General features: G+C 38.3%; 1 protein-coding gene across 4 annotated transcripts in view; it reads right to left on the reverse strand.

Annotated features, from left to right (window-relative positions):
* Positions 1-16,243, reverse strand: part of ATP7A (ATPase copper transporting alpha) — a 141,398-nt gene that overhangs the window by 76,344 nt on the left and 48,811 nt on the right. For 2 of the 4 annotated variants that reach the window (XR_013444675.1, XM_078064650.1), the window contains exon 2: positions 6,763-6,903. The exons of 1 other annotated variant lie outside the window; for it this stretch is intronic. Coding sequence is in view for 1 of the 3 variants with exons in the window: in XM_078064650.1 (XP_077920776.1) it covers positions 6,763-6,882 (120 nt within the window). In the remaining 2 variants the exon portion in view is untranslated. Of the gene's footprint in view, positions 1-6,762; positions 6,904-16,243 lie in introns of those variants that run through there. One more of the 4 variants, XM_078064651.1, reaches the window with a different exon arrangement.

The raw sequence follows: 16,243 nt of genomic DNA on the forward strand, positions 1-16,243 counted from the left end.
TAGAGGGTACATACCTCAATATCATAAAAGCCATCTATGAAAAGAAAAGCCCACAGTGAATATCATTCTCAATGGGGAAAAACTAAGAGCTTTTCCCCTATGGTCAGGAACATGGCAGGGATGTCCACTATCACCACTGTTATTCAACATAGTACTAGAAGTCCTAGCCTCAGCAATCAGACAATAAAAAGAAATAAAAGGCATCCGAATCAGCAAAGAAGAAGTCAAACTCTCACTCTTTGCAGATGATATGATACTTTATGTGGAAAACCCAAAAGACTCCACCCAAAAACTGCTAGAACTCATACAGGAATTCAGTAAAGTGGCAGGATATAAAATCAATGCACAGAAATCAGTTGCACTTCTACACACCAACAACGAAACAGAAGAAAGAGAAATTAAGGAGTCGATCCCATTTACAATTGCACCCAAAACCATAAGATACCTAGCAATAAATCTAACCAAAGAGGCAAAGAATCTGTACTCAGAAAACTATAGAATACTCATGAAAAAATTGAGGAAGACACAAAGAAATGGAAAAATGTTCCATGCTCATAGATTGCAAGAACAAATATTGTTAAAATGTCTATGCTACCTAGAGCAATCTACAAATTCAATACAACCCCTATGAAAATACCATTAACTTTTTTCACAGAGCTGAAACAAATAATTCTAAAATTTATATGGAACCAGAAAAGACCCCGAATAGCCAGAGGAATGTTGAAAAAGAAAAGCAAAGCTGGTGGCATCACAATTCTGGGCTTCAAGCTCTATTACAAAGCTGTAATCATCAAGGCAGTAATGTACTGGCACAAAAACAGAAACACTGATCAATGGAACAGAATAGAGACCCCAGAAATACCCTCAACTCTATGGTCAACTAATCTTCAGCAAAGCAGGAAAGAATATCCAATGGAAAGAAGACAGTCTCTTCAATAAATGGTGCTGGGAAAATTGGACAGCCACATGCAGATGAAACATTTTCTTACACCATACACAAAAATAGACTCAAAATGGATGAAAGACCTAAATGTGAAACAGGAATCCATTAAAATCCTAGAGAACACAGGTATAATCTCTTTGACACCAGCTGTAGCGACTTTTTATTAGATATGTGTCCTGAGGCAAGGGAAACAAAAGCAAAAATGAACTAATGGGACTTCAAGACAAAAAGCTTCTGCACAACAAAGGAAACCATCAACAAAACTAAAAGGCAAGCTATGGAATAGAAGAAGATATTTGCAAGTGACATATCTGCCAAAGGATTAGTATCCAAAATATATAAAGAAGTTAAAACTCAACACACAAAAAACAAATAATCCAGTTAAGAAATGGGCAGAAGACCTGAACAGACATTTTTCCAAAGATTTACATATGGCTAGAGGATACATGAAAAGATGCTCAACACCACTCATCATCAGGGAAATACAAATCAAAACTACAATTAGCTAACACCCCACATCTATCAGAATGCTAGAATTAACAACACAGGAAAGAACATGTGTTAATGAGGATGCAGAGAAAGGAGAACCCTCTTACACTGTTGGTGGGAATGCAAACTGGTGCAGCCACTCTGGAAACCAGTGTGAAGTTTCCTCAAAAACTTAAAAATAGAACTACCCTGGGGCGCCTGGGTGGCTCAGGTCATGATCCTGGGGTCCTAGGATTGAGCCCTGCATCGGGCTCCCTCCTCAGCAGGGAGCCTGCTTCTCCCTCTCCCTCTGCCCCCACCCCACTTGTGTGCTCTCTCTCCATAAATAAATAAAATCTTTAAAAAAAATAGAACTACCTTATAATTCAGCAATTGCACTACTAGGTATCTACCCAAAGAATACAAAAATACTAATTTGAAGGGATACATGGTCCCCAGTGTTTACAGCAGCATTATCAACAATAGCCAAATTTTGGAAAGAGCCCAAATGTCCATCCACTGATAAATGGATAAAGAAGATGTAGTATGTATATGTGTATATATACATATATATACATATATATATCATATATATCTATATCATGTATATATGTATATCATGTATATATGTATATCATGTATATCTTTTTGACATATATATCATATATATGTACATATATGTGTACATACATATATACACAAAATGGAATAAAAAGAATGAAATCTTGCCATTTGCAATGACGTGGATGGAGCTACAGAGTATTATGCTAAACGAAGTAAGTCAAAGAAAGACAAATACCATATGATTTCACTCATATGCCGAATTTAAGAAACAAAACAAGCATGGGGAAGAAAAGAGGAAAACCAAGAAACAGACTCAACTATAGAGAAGAAACTGATGGTTACCAGAGGGGGATGGGTTAAATAGGTGACAGGGATTAATGAGGGCACTTGTGATGAGCACTGGGTGTTGTAGGTAAGTGCTGAATCACTAAATTGTACACATGAAACTAATATTATACTATATGTTAACTAACTGGAATTTAAATAAAAACTTAATTTGAAAAAACAGAATGAGGGGCACCTGGGTGGCTCAGTCTGTTAAGCATCTGACTCTTGGTTTTCAGCTCAGGTCATGGTCTCATGTGCCATGGGATCAAGCCCCATGTTGGGCTCCATGCTCAGCTGGGAGTATGCTTAAAGAGTCTCTCCCTCTGCCCCTCCCCCCCACTCATGCACACATACTCTCTCTCTAGCTCTCTCTCTCTAAAATAAATAAAGGACGCCTGGTTGGCTTAGTCGGTTAAGTGTCTGCCTTCGTTCAGCTCAGGTCATGATCCCAGGGTCCTGGGATCGAGTACCACATCGAGCTCCCTGCTCAGCAGGGAATCTGCTTCTCCCTCTACCCACCCCCCCCCACTGCTTGTGATCTCGCTCTCTCTCACTCTCTCTCTCAAATAAATAAAATCTTTAATAAATAAATAAATAAATTATAAATAAATAAATAAAATCTTTTAAAAAATTGAATGAAATGACAAGCCACAGACTGAATAAAATATTTGCAAAACACTTATCTAAAAGAAGATTTATATTTGGAATATATAAAGAATAATCAAAATTGAATAAGGAAACAAAAAAAAAAAGCTAAAAATTTGACAAAAGTTTTTACAGACATTTGACCAAAGAAGTTATACAAATGCCTAACAACCACATGAAATGCTCAACATCATTAGCCATTAAGGAAATGACAATTAGTATGATACCACTACACACCCACTAGAATGTCTAAAAAGACACCCCCTAGAATGTCTAAAAAGAGATAATACCAAGTGCTGGAGAGAATCTGGAAAAAGCAGAACCCACAAACATTGCTGGTGAAGATAAAATAGTACAGTCACTGTGGTAAATGATTTGCCAACACCTCAACAAATGATACATACACTTAACCATATGATGGAACAAATTCAATCCTAGGAATCTTCCCAAGAGAAAACTTATGTCCAAACAAAGACTCCTATGCGAACACTCAGAGCATTGTTTTACATAATCACAAAAAAGTGGCAACAACCCAAAATGTCTCCCAATGAGTGAATGGGCAAATTGTAGCACATCCACACAACGGAATACCCCTCATCAATAAAAAGGAAAGAACCAGTGATACAGACAACAACATAAGTAGATTTCAAATGCATAATGCTAAGTGAAGGAAGCTAGACTCAAAAGGCTGTATGATTCCATTTATATGGCAGTTTTTAAAAAGTAAAATTTAGGGACGCCTGGGTGGTTCTGTCGGTTAAGCATCTGCCTTTGACTCAGGTCATGATCCCAGAGTCTGGGAATCAAGTCCCACATCGGGCTCCTTGCTCAGTGGGGAGCCTGCTTCTCCCTCTGCTTATGCTCTCTATCTCTCTCTCTCTCTGACAAATGAATAAATAAAATCTTTTAAAAAAATTTAAAAAGTAAAATTTATAAGGACAAAAAATAAATCAGTGTTTATGAGGGGCTAAAAGTAAGGAGGAAGGGGCGCCTGGGTAGGTCAGATGGTTAAGCATCTGCCTTCAGCTCAGGTCATGATCCCGGGGTCCTGGGATCGAGTCCCGCATCGGGCTCCCTGCTAGGTGGGGAGCCTGCTTCTCCCTCTGCCTCTGCCTCTCTCTCTCTCTCTCTCTCTCTGACTCTCATGAATAAATAAGTAAAACATTTAAATAAATAAATAAATAAATAAATAAATAAATAAATAAAAGTAAGGAGGAAGGATGACTTCAAAGTAGGGTTACCAGATTTAGCAAATAAAAATACAAGACACCCAGGGGCATCGGGCTGGCTCAGTCGTTAGAGCATGCAGCTCTTGATCTTGGGGTCATGAGTTCAAGCCCCATATTGAGCACAGAGTTCAATTAAAAAAAATAAAATAAAACATAAATTTAAAAAAATTAATTAAAAAAACACAAGACACCGAGTTAAATTTAAATTTCAGATAAATAATAAATAATTTTTAGTGTAAGCATATCTCATGCAATATAATAGTTCTCAAACTGTGGTCCCAGGGCCAGCACCATTAGAGTTAACTGGACATTTGTTAGAAATGCAAACTCTCAGGCCCCATCAGCCCTACTAAAACAGAAACTCTGAGGGTAGGACCCAGAAATTTATGTTTTAGCACATCCTCCAGGTGATTCTCATGTTGTGGTTTGAGAACAACTGCTCACTATATGTGTCACTGGCAAACAAAAACAAAAGAAGCTAATATGAAGAGAAAGGGGCACATGAGTCTATTCAATAAATCAATTCACCATCATCAAATACTAACTGAACAGCCAAAGGGTGTATAGTCGGTTCTCTGAGAAGGGACTACAGCAGTGAACCTCAACTGAGGGTATTTCTGCCCACAGAGGACATTTGGCAATGCCTGGAGACACTTCATTGTCACAAGTACAAGAAAAGGCTATTGGCATCCAGTGGGTAGAGGCCAGGGGTGTGCTAAACATCCTACAAAGCAAAGAGCAGCCCTCACACAATAAAAAATTATCCAGCCCAAAATGTCAATAGTGCTGAGACTGAGAAAGCTGGATTATAGGGTAAAGATTAATCAAAACATTTTTTACCCCAAAGGCTTTAAAATCAAAGACATTTTTAACAACATGAAAATAAAAAGTTTTAAAAAGTAATGAGGGCGCCTGGGTGGCTCAGATGGTTGGGCGTCTGCCTTCGGCTCAGGTCATGATCTCAGGGTCCTGGGATCGAGTCCCGCATCGGGCTCCCTGCTTCTTGGGAGCCTGCTTCTCCCTCTGCCTCTCTCTCTGTCTCTAATGAATAAATAAATAAAATCTTAAAAAAAAAAAAGTAATGACAAATAAAACATAACTCAAGGTTTTTCATACTAAAAAATACTAGAATTATTCTGAGAAGAACTTATAGAGACTAGCCATACAAAGCTAATACATCAATTAGGTGGTAAGAGGCACCTTTATGATGATTAATTTTTTCAGAACTTACATGAGAGAATAATTCAGAGACGACCAGTTTGAGAACCATATGCAAATTAAAATGCATCTGTAGACACTATATGACCAGAATATACACTGGCCCAGGAATCATGGAACGTGAGTTCTAGTTTTGCTTTGGTAATAGGTAGCTGTGTAATTTAGCACAAGTCACTTCATTACTCTAAGCTTCCATTTGCTAATCTGTAAAATCAGGAGGTTAGAATCTTGAAGTCACATATAATACCCATTGTAGCTTTAATATATGTCTATGTCAAAAAATGAACATGGGAAACATTCAAAAAAATTTTATAAGATATGAGGGGGGATGGCATCATTATATTCCCTGTAGGGTAGCCTTGTATTGACTTCGGGACTTTCGGTTCTTGTGTTTAGAAGGTGTGAAACAAAGCCGTTTAGCTTATTTATTTATAATAGTTACATTAACAATTCAGGTTCATTACAGACAAATTAGAATATATATATAAACCACTCTTTCATCAAGTAACATTCTGAGATGAATTATAGCACAAATGCGTTAAGATGGTCTGACAATAGTCAATTTTATTTTTGCAATTAAAAATTGAAATGAAGGGGCGCCTGGGTGGCACAGTCGGTTAAGCATCCAACTCTTGGTTTTGGCTCAGGTCATGATCATGGGGTTCTGTGTTCAGTGCAGAGTCTGCCTAGGTTTCTCTCTCCCTCTCCCCACCCTACCTCCCACTCTCTCTCTAAAGTAAATAAATAAATCTTTTTTAAAAAAACTGAAGTGAAAGGGGAGCTTGACTGACTCAGTTGGTAGAGCATGTGACTCTTGATCTCGGGGTTGTGAGTTCAAGTCCCATGTTGGGTGTATAGATTACTTAAATAAATATATATATATATTTTAACTAGAAACATTTAAAAAATTGAAGTGGAAAAGCTTAGAAAATTACTGTTAGACCTTGTATGCATGTGCTTAAGGAAGATTACATTATTATTTCACATAATAATTGTCATGCTATATAAGAGAAGAAAGCCCACAACCCTTTCTCTGAAAACATATATTTTAGTTCAGTATGAAATTAAGAGTAATAAAAAGTATATTTACATCTATATACTTATAAAACATAAATCTATAAATATGCAACCATAATAATGTCAAGATTTTGACAATATTGTCTTCAGATTTTTTTAAGTTGAAAAATATATATAATTTCTTATTTTTTATAAAAAGAAAAGTTAAAGGGGCAAAGAAAATATATCAATCTTATCAGTCTTCATTGCCAAATGTGTCAGTGTATCTGCTTCTATCTCAGTGTTAAAAGTAATTTTCTAGAATTCCAGTCAACAACATTTGACTTCACTGATTTCCAAAGACTAACTTACTTTAATATGATGTACACCATTCAGTTTTCCAATCCGCTGCTCAATGGTCCAAACACAGGAATTACATGTCATCCCCTCAACAGAGATGGTGACCGAATCCACACCCATACTTCGATCCATCTTGATTTCTTCTTTACATTCCTATTAGAAACAATGAACTCACTAATTTCATCAATGGAAATAATCCTTCCTCAACTTTCCCCCCACCTTCTCAAGTGAAAATATTGTACTAATAAAATATCATTTTCTCTCATCTCATTTTACTCTCACCTCAGGGCCACTGCTTTAGCTATTCCCTTGGAATAGACTTCCTTCTTCCAGATACCTGCTTAGTTAACTTCTTCATCTTTCAAGCCTTTACTCAAATCTAATCCCCTTAATGAGTTTTACACTGACGACCTGCTTAAAATTGCAATCCACATCCCTTCCACACACATACACTCTGATTCCCCTTACATCTGCTGTATTTTGTCTTTTTTTCATAGAACTTATTATCTTCTAATATACTCCATAATTTACTTACTATGTTTATTGCTTATTATGTTTTCCTGTGGTGGTTTTAAAATGTGCTCACAAATTCTTCATTACTCCTTCTTTCAAGAGGTGGAATTTGGGGCACCTGGGTGGCTCAGTCGGTTAAGCAACTGCCTTCGGCTCAGGTCATGATCTCAGGGTCCTGGGATCAAGCCCCGCATCGGGCTCTCTACTTAGCAGGGAGTCTCCTTCTCCCTCTCCCTCTGCTCATGTTCTTTCTCTCACACTTGCTCACTCTCTCTCTCAAATAAATAAATGAAATCTTAAAAAATAAAGAGGTGGAATTTAACTCCTTTCCCTTGAGTGTGGCCTGTGCTCAGTGACTTGCTTCCAAACAGAATATGGTGGAATAGACAAGGTATGACTCATAAAAGGCAGGCACTATGGGTGGCGAGAGTCACTGTGGATTCTTCCTTGTCCTTTCTCTTGTCCACATCATAAGAACACTCAAGCAGCCTTAGGGAGAGGTTCATGTGGCAAGAATTTGAGGCCTCCTGCCAACAGCCAAGTGAGTGAACCATCTTAGAAGCTGATATTCAGACTTAATTAAGCCTTTAGATGCCTGAAGCTCCAGTCAACATACTGACTACAACCTCATGAGATACCCTGAGCCAGAACCACCCAGCAAAACCACTCCCAAATTCTTGACTCACAAAAACTGTAAGACAATAAATGTTTGTTGTTTCAAGCCACTAAATTTTTAGGTAATTTGTTACACTGCAATAATTAACTAATACGTGTCCCACTGGAATGAAAATTCTATGAAGACAAGAATCTTTTTTTTCCCACTGCTATTAGTTTGAACCACATGAAACTGCCATTGTTGCATATCAAAATAGTCGAATACTGCCAATTTCATATAGATCAACCTAATATGTCCCATGGAAACAGTGGTTTCCTCTAGTGAGAGGAACTAAGTGGTTAGGGGATAAAGGTGGAAAAAAGAATGTTCAGTATATAACCTTTTGCACCTCTTTTTAAAGTTGAGATATAATTGACATAACATGATGTAAGTTTAAGGTGTACAATGTGTTGGTTTGATACATACATATATACATATCTATATATCTATATCTATATATATGTATAGCAATAGGATTACCACCATTAGCTAACACCTCTATCACATCACTTAACTATCATTTCTTTTTTGTGTGTGGTGATAACAATTAAGATCTAGTCTCCTCTGTATCTTTTAAATTTTGTACCATGAGGATATATTATCTTTTCAAACACACAGACAAGCACACACAAAAAAGCACAGTGGACCTGAAATAATAGAAAACAATAATAGGCAAGGGAGTTTATAGTTGAGGCATTCTGAGAACCTTGGTCTTATTTGGAATATATAGAAAGAGATAAACCTTAGATTTTGTTAAGAATACATGTTAAGGGGTTCCTGGGTGGCTCAGTCGTTAAGCGTCTGCCTTCGGCTCAGGTCATGATCCCAGAGTTCTGGGATCGAGCCCCACATCGGGCTCCCTGTTCGGCAGGAAGCCTGCTTCTCCCTCTCCCACTCCCCCTGCTTGTGTTCCTGCTCTCGCTATCTCTTTCTCTGTGTCAACTAAATAAAATTTAAAAAAAAGAATACATGTTAAAAATTTTAAGGTAACTAGTAAGGAGACTAGAAATAGAATATAAAGCTTCCAAAACAGTAGAGGGAGAAAGAGAATAAATAAAATTAAATTAAGCCAGTAGACAGCAAGAAAGATACATGAAAATTACAAGAAAAGAAACAACTAAGAACGTATTTCTTTTTTTTTAAGATTTTTTTTTTTTTATTTGACAGAGACACAGCGAGAGAGGGAACACAAGCAGGGGGAATGGGAAAGGGAGAAGCAGGCTTCCCGCTTAGCAGGGAGCCCCATGCGGGGCTCGATCCCAGGACCCTGAGATCATGACCTGAGCCGAAGGCAGATGCTTAACGACTGAGCCACCCAGGCGCCCCTAAGAACGTATTTCTATAAAACTCTTTTCTTTAAAGGGTAATATGAAATGATTATGATAAAAGCAGCACTAGATTCAGGCTTAAGAAATTATTTAGGAAAAAAGAGACTTCCCAGTGTAGATCTGAGGGCCTCTTTTAGAGCACCATAGATTATTCCTGTTTAGGTAAATTAGACGGCGTTAATTAGAAAATGTTTAATTATGTAATAAAAATTTTATTTTGAAGAATATATTAGCTCAATGTAAAGAACTTGCAAACTGTACAGATTTGCAAAAAAAAATCTTTTGCAAAGATCACAAATTATGTAGAAAGTACCATTTTGTATAAGAGGAAGAAGAGAAATACTTAAGTAAAACTGTTACACAAACCAGTGATGAGCAGGAAATAACCAGTTCTTATGAAGATGCTATCACCTAAAATTGAAGTACAAGTAAAAACACAAGTCTTAGGTCCAATAAAATTAATCCAGTATTCATTAGGTGGTCTCCATGTCCTCGGATAAAGATCCTGTTGTGTGGCCATAATCAAAAATTAGAGACACCAAAGTGTTTCTCTTAGACTTGTCAAAATTAACAACGGCCAACCACAGAACTCAAAAGGGGGTTTACAAATACCATGATTTACACTGACTCTGTTTTGCCCCAAAAGTCATTCCTTTTAAAAATGCTAAACTACAAGAGGGAAATTTTTCAAAAAATCAAAACACTATGTAAAAAAATATCTCTAGAAGGACTCACAAATAATCAGTAACATTAGTCACCTCCATGGAGGGAAAGAGACTGGGTGGTTGGAAGGGACGCTTTTGCATTTTGAATTATGCAAATATAAAGCCAATTCAAAATAAATAAAATTTATGAAAAACTATTTAAACTAAAATATTTCTTTGCAATAAATTTATTCCAAGTGGTATAAAAACAATTACTACATCATCTTAGCTTTGTTAAGCTCAGAGAAACAAACAGAAACTGCTGCTGAACTTCATCCTCCGCTCCTAACAAAGCAAGGAAGTGGATTCTTCTTACTTCGACTGATATCGCTGGAGCTTTGAACTGGACCACCAGTATAATTTCCAAATATCTAAAACCACAGAATTTCCTTGGGGATAACTTGTTTTCAAATGTTAATTGGTTTTTAGCACCTATTTTTCATTATATATATATTCTTTTTTGAGATATAATTCACACACTATAAAATTCACTCTAAGACATACAATTCAGTATTTTTTAGTAATATTCACAAGGATACACAACCATAATGACTATGTAATTGCAGAACATTTTCATTACCCCCAAAAGAAACTCCATACCCATCAGCAGTCACTCCTGGGTCCCCTTACAGCTACTGGCAAAAATGAATCTACTTCCTATCTCTATGGATTTGCCCATCCTGGTAATTTCATAAAAATGGATTCATTCAATATGTGGTTCTTTGTGTCTGAAATTCTTTCACTTAGCATAATATTTTTAAGGTTTAACAATGTGTGGAATGGGGGCACCTGGGTGGCTCAGTCGTTAAGCGTCTGCCTTCGGCTCAGGTCATGATCCCAGCATCCTGGGATCGAGCCCCCCCGCGCCAGGCTCCCTGCTCCGCGGGAAGCCTGCTTCTCCCTCTCCCACTCCCCCTGCTTGTGTTCCCTCTCTCGCTGTGTCTCTCTCTGTCAAATAAATAAATAAAATCTTTAAAAAAAAACCAACAATGTGTGGAATGTATCTGTACTTCATTTTTTTCACTTTCTTGATGGCATCCTTTGAAACAAAAAAAACTTAATTTTTATGAAGCCAAATTTATCAGTTTTTTTCTTTTGTAGCTTGTGCTTTTGGTGTCCTATATAAGAAACCACTGCCACACTGAAAGCCATGACTATTTCCTTCTGTGTTCTAAGAGTTTGGTAGTTTCACTCTTATATTTAGGTCTTTAAATCCATTTTGAGTTAATTGTTGTACATGGTGTGCAGTAGGGATCCAAGTTACATTATTTTACATGTGGATGTCAGGTTCTCCCAGCACCATTTTTTAATCCGCTTTACTGAAATAGAGTTCACATATAATTCACACATTTAAGGTGTAGAATTCAATAGGTGTTACATTCACAGATATGTGCAACCATCACAATTTTAGAATATTTCTGTCATCTCAAAAAGAAGCCTGATACCCTTTAGCTATCACCCTCCCACCTCCTAAGCCCCCCACCCCCACTGCCAGGCAACCATTAATCTTTGTCTCTGTATAGATTTTTCTCTTTTGGACATTTCATATGAATGAAATCATATAATATATAATATGTGGTCTTTTGTGACTGGCTTCTTTCACTTAGCATAATGTTTTCAAGGTTCATCCATGTTGTAGCATGTGTCAGTTACTTCATTTCTTTTTTTTTTTTTTAATTTTTTATTTTTTATTAGAGAGAGTACCAGCAGGGGGAGCGGCAGACAGAGGGAGAGGGAAAAGCAGGCTCCCCGCCCAGCAGGGAGCCCGATGCGGGGCTCGATCCCAGGACCCCTGGACCACGACCCGAGCCAAAGACAGACACTCAACCATCTGAGCCACCCAGGCGCCCCTATTCCTTTTTATGGCGGAATTATATTCCACGGTATGGATATACCACATTTTGTTTATCCATTCATCAGTTGACATTTAGGTTGCCCCCATCTTTTGGCTACTAAGCATAAGGTTGCTATAAATATTTATGTACAAATTTTTGTGTTTTCATTTTTCTTGGGTAATAGTTGAGTGGAATTGCTGGGTCCTATAACTCGATGTTTTAATTGAGGAACTGCCACAGTTTTCCAAAGCAGCTATGCCATTTTACATTCCTACTAGCAGCATATGCGGGTTCTAATTTCTCCACCTCCTCACCAACACTTGTTATTATCTGATTTTTTTTAATTTTAGCCAGTCTAGTAAATGTTAAGTTGTATCTCATTGTGGTTTTGATTTGCATTTCCCTGATTACTAGTGATGTTGAACATCTTTTCATGTGCTTATTGGCTATTTGTATACCTTTTTTGGAGAAATGTCTATGTGAGCCCTTTACCCATTTTTTAAAAGATTTTATTTATTTGAGAGGGAGAGAGCATGCACAGGCAGGGGGAGCAGCAGAGGGAGAGGGAGAAGCAGGTTCCCTGATGAGCAGGGAGCCCCACATGGGGCTCAATCCAAGGACCCCGGGATCATGACCTGAGCTGAAGGCAGACATGTAACTAAGTGAGCCACCCAGGCACTCCCTTTTTTTCCTTTACCCATTTTTTAATTGGGCTTTTTGTTGAGTTACAGGATTTATTTTTATATCCTGGATATTAATCTCTAATCACATAAATGATTTCCAAATATTTTCCCCTATTCTGTGGGTTATCTTTCCACAATCTTGATAGAGTCCTTTGGTGCCCAAAAGTTTTTAATTTTGATGAAGTCCAGTATATCCATTTTGTTGTTGTTGCCTCTAGTCATTTTTTTTAATTGAGATATAACATATATAGCATTATATTAGTTTTAGGTGTACAACAAAATGATTTGATACATGTATACATTGTGAAATGAATACCACCATAAGTTTATTTAACATCAATCACCACGCAGTTAAATTTTTTTCTTATGGTAAGAACTTTTATGATCTACTCTCTTAGCAACTTTCAAATATACAATGCAGTACTGTTAACTATAGTCACCATTGCTGTACATTATATCCCCAGAACTTCTTTTTTTAAAGGTTTTTTTTTATTTTATTATGTTATGTTAATCACCATACATTACATCATTAATTTTTGATATAGTGTTCCATGATTCACCCAGTGCTCCATTCAATACGTGCCCTCTTTAATACCTATCACCAGGCAAACCCATCCCCCACCCCCTCCCCTCTAGAACCCTCAGTTTGTTTCTCGAGTCCATAGTCTCTCATGGCTCGTCTCCCCCTCCAGTTTCCCCCCCTTCATTTTTCCCTTCCTATTATCTTCTTTTTTTATTTTTTTTATTTTTATTTTTTAAAGATTTTATTTATTTATTTGACAGAGAGAGAGAGAGCGAGAGCAGGAACACAAGCAGGGGGAGTGGGAGAGGGAGAAGCAGGCTTCCCGCCGAGCAGGGAGCCCGATGTGGGACTCGATCCCAGGACCCTGGGATCATGACCTGAGCCAAAGGCAGACGCTTAACGACTGAGCCACCCAGGCGCCCCTTATCTTCTTTTTTTAACATATAATGTATTATTTGTTTCAGAGGTACAAGTCTGTGATTCAACAGTCTTACACAATTCACAGCACTCACCATAGCACATACCCTCCCCCATGTCTATCACCCAGGCACCCCATCCCTCCCACCCCCCACCACTCCAGCAACCCTCAGTTTGTTTCCTGAGATTAAGAATTCCTCATATCAGGTGCCTAGGTGGCTCAGTTGGTTAAGCAACTGCCTTCAGCTCAGGTCATGATCCCGGGGTCCTGGGATCGAGTCCCACATCAGGCTCCCCCTGCTCTGCGGGGAGCCTGCTTCTCCCTCTGCCTCTGCATGCCACTCCCCTGCTTGTGCTCTCTCTCTCTGTCAAATAAATAAATAAAATCTTTTAAAAAAAAGAATTCCTCGGGGCGCCTGGGTGGCTCAGTCGGTTAAGCAGCTGCCTTCGGCTCAGGTCGTGATCCCAGGGTCCTGGGATTGAGCCCCGCATCAGGCTCCCTGCTCAGCATGGAGCCTGCTTCTCCCTCTCCCTCTGCCTGCCTCTCTGCCTACTTGTTCTATCTCTCTGTCAAACAAATAAATAAAATCTTAAAAAAAAAACAAAGAATTCCTCGTATCAGTGAGATCATATGATACATGTCTTTCCCTGATTGACTTATTTCACCCAGCATAACACCCTCCAGTTCCATCCACGTCGTTGCAAATGGCAAGATTTTGTGGGGGGTTTTTTGATGGCTGCATAATATTCCATTATATATATATATATATATCTCACATCTTCTTTATCCATTCATCTGTTGATGGCCATCTTGGCTCTTTCCATAGTTTGGCTATTGTGGACATTGCTGCTATAAACATTGGGGCGCCTGGGTGGCTCAGTTGGTTAAGCGACTGCCTTCGGCTCAGGTCATGATCCTGGAGTCTCCGGATCGAGTCCCGCATCGGGCTCCCTGCTCAGCAGGGAGTCTGCTTCTCCCTCTGACCCTCCCCCCTCTCATGTGCTCTCTCTCGCTCTCTCATTCTCTCTCTCAAATAAATAAATAAAATCTTTAAAAAAATAAAAAAAAATAAAAATAAAAAAAAATAAACATTGGGGTGCATGTACCCCTTCGGATCACTACATTTGTATCTTTGGGGTAAATACCCAGTAGTGCAATTGCTTATCCCCAGAACTTTTAACTGGATGTTTATGCCTTTTGACCACCTTCACCCATTTCACCCATCTCCAACACCCACCTCTGGCAACCCACCAATCTGTTCTCTGTATCTATGAGTTTGGTTTTTTCAGATTCCACATATAAGAGAGCTCATATAGTATTTGCCTTTCTCTGGCTTACTTCACTTAGCATAATGCCCTCAATCCATATTGTTGCAAGTGACAGAATTTCCTTATTTTTAATGGCTGAATAATGTATGTATATATACACCATATTTTCTTTATCCATTCAACCATCGATGGACACTTAGGTTTTTTCCATACCTTAGCTATTGTAAATAACGCAGCAATGAATATGGGGTGCAGATATCTTTGAGACAGTGATTTCATTTCTTCTGGATAAATACCCAGAAGTGGAAATGCTGGATAATATGGTAATTCTATTTTTAATTTTCTGAGGCACCTTTATACTATTTTCTTTTTTTTTTTTTTTTAAAGATTTTATTTATTTATTTGACAAAGAGAGACCAGCGAGAGAGGGAACACAAGCAGGGGGAGGGGGAGAGGGAGAAGCAGGCTCCCCGCGGAGCAGGGAGCCCGATGCGGGGCTAGATCCCAGGATGACCCGAGCTGAAGGCAGACGCTTAACGACTGAGCCACCCAGGCGCCCCTATACTATTTTCTATACATTCATTTTTAAAATGTAAAAGCTGAAAGAAAGAAAAGCTGAAAGAGGGGTACCTGGGTGGCTCAGTTGGTTAAGCATCTGACTCTTGGAGCGCTTGGGTGGCTCAGATGGTTAAGCATCTGCCTTCGACTCAGGCCATGATCCCAGGGGCCTGGGATCAAGCCCCATGTCGGGCTCCCTTCTCAGTACAGAATCTGCTTATCCCTCTCCCTCTGCCATTCCCTCTGCTTGTGCTCTCTGGCTCTCTCTATCTCTCTGTCAAATAAATAAAATCTTTTTTTAAAAAAAGCATCTGACTCTTGATTTCAGCTCAGATCATGATCTCAGGGTCATGAGATCAAGCCCTGCTTCGGGCTCCATGCTTAGTGGGGAGTCTGTTTGAGATTCTCTTTCTTCTCCTCCCTCTCTGTCTTCCCCTCCCTCTCTGTCTCCCCCTCCCCCCACCTGCAAGTGCATGCCCTCTCTCTCTAAAAATAAATAAATCTTTTTTAAAAAAAAAAGAAAAATTCATCACTAAGCCCATGATTCTGTCTTAATTTCATTCAACTTGCATTAATTATGGAATAATTATAATTTATAGTGTGACTTTATCTGAAATTGATTCATAATTATTAGTCAGTTTGTATTATTTACTTTTTTATTTATTTTTTTATCTTTATTTTTATTGAAGTATGGTTAACACACAATGTTACATTAGTTTCAGGTATACGACATAGTGATTTGATAGGTCTATACATTATGCTATGCTCACCACAAGTGTAGCTACCATTTGTCACCATACGCTATTACAATACCATTGACTGTATTCCCTACACTGTACCTTTTACCACTATGACTTACTCATTCCATAACTGGAAGCCTTGTGTTATTTACTTTTATTTTTTGTAAGTTTATTTCTTTTAGTTTTCTAATCTTTACACCCAACATGGGGATCGAACTCACGACCCTAAAATCACAGGTCACATGCTCTACTGACTGAGCCAACCAGG

The sequence above is a fragment of the Halichoerus grypus genome, chromosome X, assembly GCF_964656455.1.
Source record: "Halichoerus grypus chromosome X, mHalGry1.hap1.1, whole genome shotgun sequence".
Lineage (NCBI taxonomy): Eukaryota > Metazoa > Chordata > Mammalia > Carnivora > Phocidae > Halichoerus > Halichoerus grypus.